Source organism: Triticum aestivum, chromosome 4B, assembly GCF_018294505.1.
Source record: "Triticum aestivum cultivar Chinese Spring chromosome 4B, IWGSC CS RefSeq v2.1, whole genome shotgun sequence".
In the NCBI taxonomy this organism is placed as follows: Eukaryota; Viridiplantae; Streptophyta; class Magnoliopsida; order Poales; family Poaceae; genus Triticum; species Triticum aestivum.
The window spans coordinates 475,600,340-475,606,446 of record NC_057804.1 but is presented as its reverse complement, the minus strand read 5'-3'; the positions used below and the strand labels follow the sequence as shown (position 1 = coordinate 475,606,446).

At 45.2% G+C, this 6,107-nt stretch overlaps 1 protein-coding gene across 3 annotated transcripts in view; it reads left to right on the top strand.

The window, feature by feature from the left end:
• Positions 1-1,585: 1,585 nt before the first annotated feature.
• Positions 1,586-6,107, top strand: part of LOC123092803 (cell cycle checkpoint protein RAD17) — a 10,525-nt gene continuing 6,003 nt past the window's right edge. Inside the window, exons 1-4 of one of the 3 annotated variants that reach the window (XM_044514630.1) lie at positions 1,586-2,003; positions 2,552-2,612; positions 3,738-3,820; positions 5,422-5,469. In XM_044514630.1, coding sequence (XP_044370565.1) covers positions 1,773-2,003; positions 2,552-2,612; positions 3,738-3,820; positions 5,422-5,469 — 423 coding nt within the window. In that variant the 5' untranslated portion in view covers positions 1,586-1,772. Of the gene's footprint in view, positions 2,004-2,551; positions 2,613-3,733; positions 3,821-5,421; positions 5,470-6,107 lie in introns of all 3 variants that reach the window. The other 2 variants (XM_044514632.1, XM_044514631.1) reach the window with 2 other exon arrangements.

Here is a 6,107-nt window from a genome sequence, read left to right as displayed (position 1 = left end):
AAGGGGAGGATAAATCACTGATTTGGAGCTCCGATCCACAAAATTTTGTGGGCATTAGGGAGAGGCATGAGTGGGGCGACCGTGTTGCAGAAGGGGGAAAGAGAGGGTTTGTGGGGGAAAGGAAGGGGCCACCCAGTTTTGTGGATTCAAGGGGCATGGCGCCTTGGGCTACAACGTCATGCTGCTAAGCATGACGCCCTGGCCTGGGGCGCCATGTAACCATGCCCTGCTAACGTGGCAAGTCAGCGCCTACCAGTATGACGCCCTTAATTAAGGCCAGTGATAGGCGCCGGCGCACCGGCCCAAATTTAGGCCGGTCGGCTGCCCACCGTTCGATAAGATTGCCTCTGACCGTCAGATCTCATACGAACTGGTCAACGCGTACTCCCCCCTTCTGTTTTTCACGCGCTCTCGATCTCCGCCCCGTCTAGATCGTGCCGTCCACGGGCCGCATTCCCAGCAACCTCCTCCCCCTGTGCAAAGAGGCTGCCCGCTGTCGCCGCCGCCCATCTCGCCTCCTCCTATCGCTGGATGGCTCGCCGTCTCATGCTAGTGACATGTTGTAGCAAAAACAAACAAGGAGAGCACGGCGTCCCCGGTTTGAAGGCAAAAACACATGGTTCCAGCAAAAAAATTATATGGTTCCAGCAAAAAAATGATGTGGTTCCAGCAAAAAATAATATGTTTCCAGCTAAACATTTACATGATTCCAGCAAAAACAACACATGGTTCCAGCAAAAAATTGATATAGTTCCAGCAAAATTAAAAATGGTTTCCAGCAAAAAGAACGATGCAGAAAAAAATCATGGCATCGCTGCCGTAGCCGCCCCAACACCATCCTCGCCGGTTGCAGCAATCAAAAAGCTGGTTCCAGCAAAAATCTTGTGCAGCAAAAAATCATGGCGCCCGCCGCCGTGGCCGCCCCTTTCCTGTTGCAGCAAATCAGAAAAGTGGTTCCAACAAAAATCAGAAGTGGTTCCAGCAAAAATCAAAAAAATACAGCAATTTACCGCGCCGCCGTTGTCGCCGTCCACCACCATCCTCGCTGGTTGAAGCAAATCCCCGCATCGGTTGAAGCAAATCCTCAGCCGGTTGAAGCAAATCCCCCGTGTGTCACGTCGGTCCGAGGACGCAACAGCCTTCGCCGCGGGTCGACCTCTCCGCTGCCTCGCATCCATGGGCGCAGCTTACTGTGGTGGCAGAGAAACTCGTCGGCTACGCATGGGACGAGGTGGAAGCATAGCAGCGGAGCGGAGAAAATGGCAGGGTTATGAGATGAGCGGATGAGGGGATGAGTGGATCTGGTGGTTTGAGAGGATAAGGCGAAGGGAGGGCGGTGGGCTGGCCCCACTTAAGATGCGTGCGTGTGACGCCCGTGCGCGACCGGTCGAAGACTCGGCCGGCGCGCCGGCTCGAAACGTTTCCCCTTAATTAAGGCATCATCCAGCCAACCATGGCGCCCCGGATGCAGACGTCATGCAGGAAGGGTCATTTTATGAAATATTTTGAAAAAGGATTCATTTTGTGCTGAACTTTGCCCCTTTTCACGGTTAGAGATGCCCTGGCTAGGCCCACTTGGCCCCATCGCTTCCTTCCACAAGCCGTCTGTTCTCTGTCCCGCTGTCGAGCCGGTTTCCATCCCCGTCTAGACCCAAACCCCAACCCCACCGCGCGCGGCGGAGCAAATACGAACCCCGCCATCTCGCCGGGCGGTCTCCCGAGCTCTAGCCCTAATCCCTAGTCATCGGCACGGACGGCCTCCGCCGCGTCCAATGGGGAAGCGGCCGCCGCTCGTCATCCTCTCCTCTTCCTCTGACGACGATGGCGGCGGGGGCCGTTGCACGGCTAGCCGCGGCCCGTCGACGCGCAGGACAAGGACTCCCGCGACGGCGCCGCCCGCGAAGCAGGCGCCGAGCAGCTCGAGGAAGAAGCCGCGCCGCGGGAGCAGCGGGGGAAGGGGGCGCCGTCGTGCTTCGGGCACCGTGCTGTCCGGCTCCCTGAAGGTGCTAAACTCGAGTTACAGTTCTGCTTGCAGTTACAAATGCTGTATGGTGCCGCGTAGCTAGTACTGTGATCCGGTTGATCTTAGAGGAATGTGATATATTCTGACTTTCGGATTGGGTACCCATGGTTACTTTTAGTGGTCATGATTCTGAACTCAAATTTGGGTCGATGCATTTGTTGATAGTTAAGGTTCATGATTCCTGTGTTCTGCATTAGCACAAAAACTAGATCACCGTTATGTACCCTCCCCCCACCACACAAAAAAAATAACCCTTGTACATCATTTTCATGTTCATTCAGTGGCAATAGAATAAGTGACCGTGTTTTCTGACAAGAGTTCTGAACTAGATATCGCGGAATGTAGATATATTTCTTATCAGCGACAACCACTTGAGATTGAACTTGCGCTCTTGTATGATTAGTGATCTTAAACTTACAAGGAGATTTGAGGCTGATTTCAACCGGAGCTACAAGCAGACTTATTGCAAATGTCTCTCCTGTTAAAATAGCTCGATGCTTTACTGACGTGTTCTCTCGTCTTGTAAAGGATGAATTCGACATGCTAACTGAAGATTTTTCGGAATGTCTAAATGACTTGGGCGTGTCAGGTACTTTACCTAGCCAACTCCCATTTTTTATTCATACGATACAAACACCTAGTTTTTGAGCCTCCGCCTCCAACACGCGCGCCAGTTAAACCAACACAAATTGCATTGCTATTTGAGTGGGGTGCTGTTCATTGTTCAACATACTAAGTTGTTTCGTCACTACTTGACCAGGAAGTGTACATAGTGTTATATTTAAGCTGCTCAATTGACTATGTTTTGCACAGTGTAGCTCAGTTAAATCATGGATTCTTTGGTACTTGATAAACTTCCTAAAGTTGCAACCCTTTTTATATAAATTTTAGAACACTGGACTAGATGTTCTTTGCAGTACCGGAGCTATGATGCTTGCCTACATCAGCATGTATATATTTCATGATTGTCACAGTTCTAAATAATACGCTAACAAAACATCTGGGAAATGAGATGCTGTCCTGTAGGTTGTGTTTCTTATCTACTTGTCGGTGATCTTTTGTATCAGACACGATAGTGTCAATATGAAAATCTTCATGTATGGAAGACTATATAGTTTGATTGGGCTCAGCAATCTTCGAATAACTCAGCAGCTCAAGGGGCTCCTTTGAAAGGAAACCAGTTATCCATATCACTTGCAGCATATGTTTAATTTTATTTCATTCTTGACCATCAAGTTTGCTGCTTAGAGAACTTGTTCTATATTTATTTAAGCTGCACAGGATCCTCTTGCAAGGAATATAAATTTTGGTTAATAAAGTTTTCTGTTACTTTGGGATGAATGTTGTGCATTAAGCCATGGTCATAGACAATTTTTTTACCTTTTTCTTGCTGACTTGACATTTCCTGGCCTTTTGCGGCATGGACAAGCAGCGAAATGACGTGCAAGAATCAGCCATATAACAAAATCTCAACTATCTGGATACTTACACTATATAGCCCACATAGGTTTCTATTCTTGAGTAATGTTAATAGTTCCTTTCTTTCCTATTTGTAAATTACCAAGATTTTTCTTCCAGAGAATTTTGACATGTTCATGCCTTTCCTTCTTGTCGTTTCTAAAAATGTAGCAAAATTATTACATAAGTAAAGCTACCTTTGTCTATGGTAACCCTTTAAGTTTTTAAATATGTTGATTAGTCTACTTCTAGGCAGGGTCTATGCGTCAAACGGAAGAGCTTTGGATTGACAAGTATAAACCACTCTCATCGGGAGAGCTTGCTGTTCACAAAAAGAAGGTTGGTCACTTTTCTGTTGTAGCTACACACACACATACATATATGGACCTGCTTGGTTTAATCTCTCAAGGTACTGCACCATCTGTAAATATGTTTTTGCATTAAGCGTCCTGGCTTTCAAAACCTTTGTACTGCATCTGGGTGTTGATGTATGAATTGAAGTTGTTCATAGTTGAGTTTCACCATGCGTAAAACCATGGTTTATGAGTCGAGTTGCTGTCATACTTACTCATAGACTAACTGTGACTAGTCCCATCTGCTACTGGATTAGTCAAATACTGCCCTTGCACTAGACTTGCTACAAATGCGAGAACTACTAGCCTATGCTACACAATTTGGAGGAGGGAGGCAAAATTACATGGCTACATGCTGAATCAGAAGCACAATATCTTGATATCAGATTACCAGAGGCATATGTAAGCAATTACTTGCTGAATTAGAGTCCACAAGCTAATCACAATTTCATATGAAGATAAACTACACAACTAACACATGTACATGCTGCTCATACTAGATACTAATCATCTAACTATTTGCTAGTCAGCTGCACGCTAGATAGTACCGACACAGCGAGGCGCGAGAGGCAGGAGAGGAGCGCAGAGCAGAGCAGGAGGAAGGAGAGAAGGGGGTTCACTTATCTGAGGCCTGAGCTTGGTGGTGGCGACAACTTTCAGTCGCCCCTACAGTGGGCAGTGGCTTGACCCGAGGAAGACAGGGAGCTAGGGTTGATCCTGGCTCGCTAGGAGGTGTATCTCCTTCAGAATGGGCTTGATCTGATGTGAGCTCAATCTGATAATGGGCTGTTGTACACTTAGTCAGGCAACGTTACCCTTGACCAGTCGACTAATCACTCACTTGTCCAACCAGTTGAGTTGAGACCCTTGAATTGATTCATAGACCAGTAGAGTGATTCTCAATCGTTGCGATAGAGTAACTTCTACAGAAGTACAGATTTGATGTACAAACTATCACACACCTACAGATTTAAGGACCAATTTCACAGAACTACAGATTTCGGGTATTTTATATTAAATCATTATGGGTTTAACCACACACCCAGTTTCCTATCCAATCTGACTGCCCGGACCTATTATGATTTCTTTCTGCAGCAATGTACCCATGTTATGTGTCCAGAAAATTTTCTGGACAACCAATGCAGTGAAGATATTGCTCAATTTTGGTGTTAAAAGATTGTGCATATGCTGCTTTGAATATGGTATGGATGGCTCAGTTAAGATATTGCTCAATTTTGGTGTTAAAGATTGTGCATATGCTGCTTTGGATATGGTATGGACGGCTCAGTGAAGATATTGGTCAATTTTTTACCATGCCGACAGCAGGAGTATGTGTTGGGTTAGTGGTCCAGAGGGGTTTCTCGTGCATCGCTACAGAGAGGCTGCATGATGGCCCCTGTGTGGTCAGGCCTGATGGGAAAATTTGGCGCATGGTTGATCCTAAGCTATTCGATACAAAATGCCCTACACGTGTGATTATGTGAATTTGACCCTCAAAAACAGTTTTGTGATAATCTGTACATTAAACAGTAGTTTATAAAATGAGGAGGAACTTTCCATGCGTAATATTCGTTTGTCTCCTTGTAGGTTGAAGATGTAAAGAACTGGTTGGAAGAAAAGCTGAAGGCACCAAAGGTAATTGTTCTTTGAATGCACTGAATAGGAAAAAAAATCCAACTTAGTGGAATATGTTTTGGATAATCTGCATATTCACCAAGGTCATGATATATTAACTCTATGAGATGGGTTAGGATAATCAGAAGAATCAGAAGATAAGCTACTGCAAATCAGATGGGACTATTCTTCTGTTATTTCCACTTACAGTTCTCAAATTGGCATTCATTGCTTTTATCAGTACCTAGAACGGTTACTGATCAGTATTTTCTGGGTCATGTAGAATGCACCTGCATCCTTGAGGTGTACCAGTGCACTAGGCCATAAAAAAACACCTACAAGTCACAAACAATTCTGACATTAACAGATTAACTAGTGGCATAAAGATAATACACATATATCCAAACTTGGTTCACAATTTCATTAACGAAAAGGACGATGATGCTATTAATAGTACCAATTCACATCTAGCATCAATATATCCTTGTGGCACTATTCACAGACCAATTTGTCCTTTTTGTTTCTTGAGTTGTGTGTCGAATCTGAATTCTAAAATTTATGAAATGGTATGTACATGCTGTTAATTTCTTTTAGATTTTGTGAATGCTTTTTGAAGTTTAAACTGGAGGCCTAGTGCACTAAAACACCTCAAGATGCTA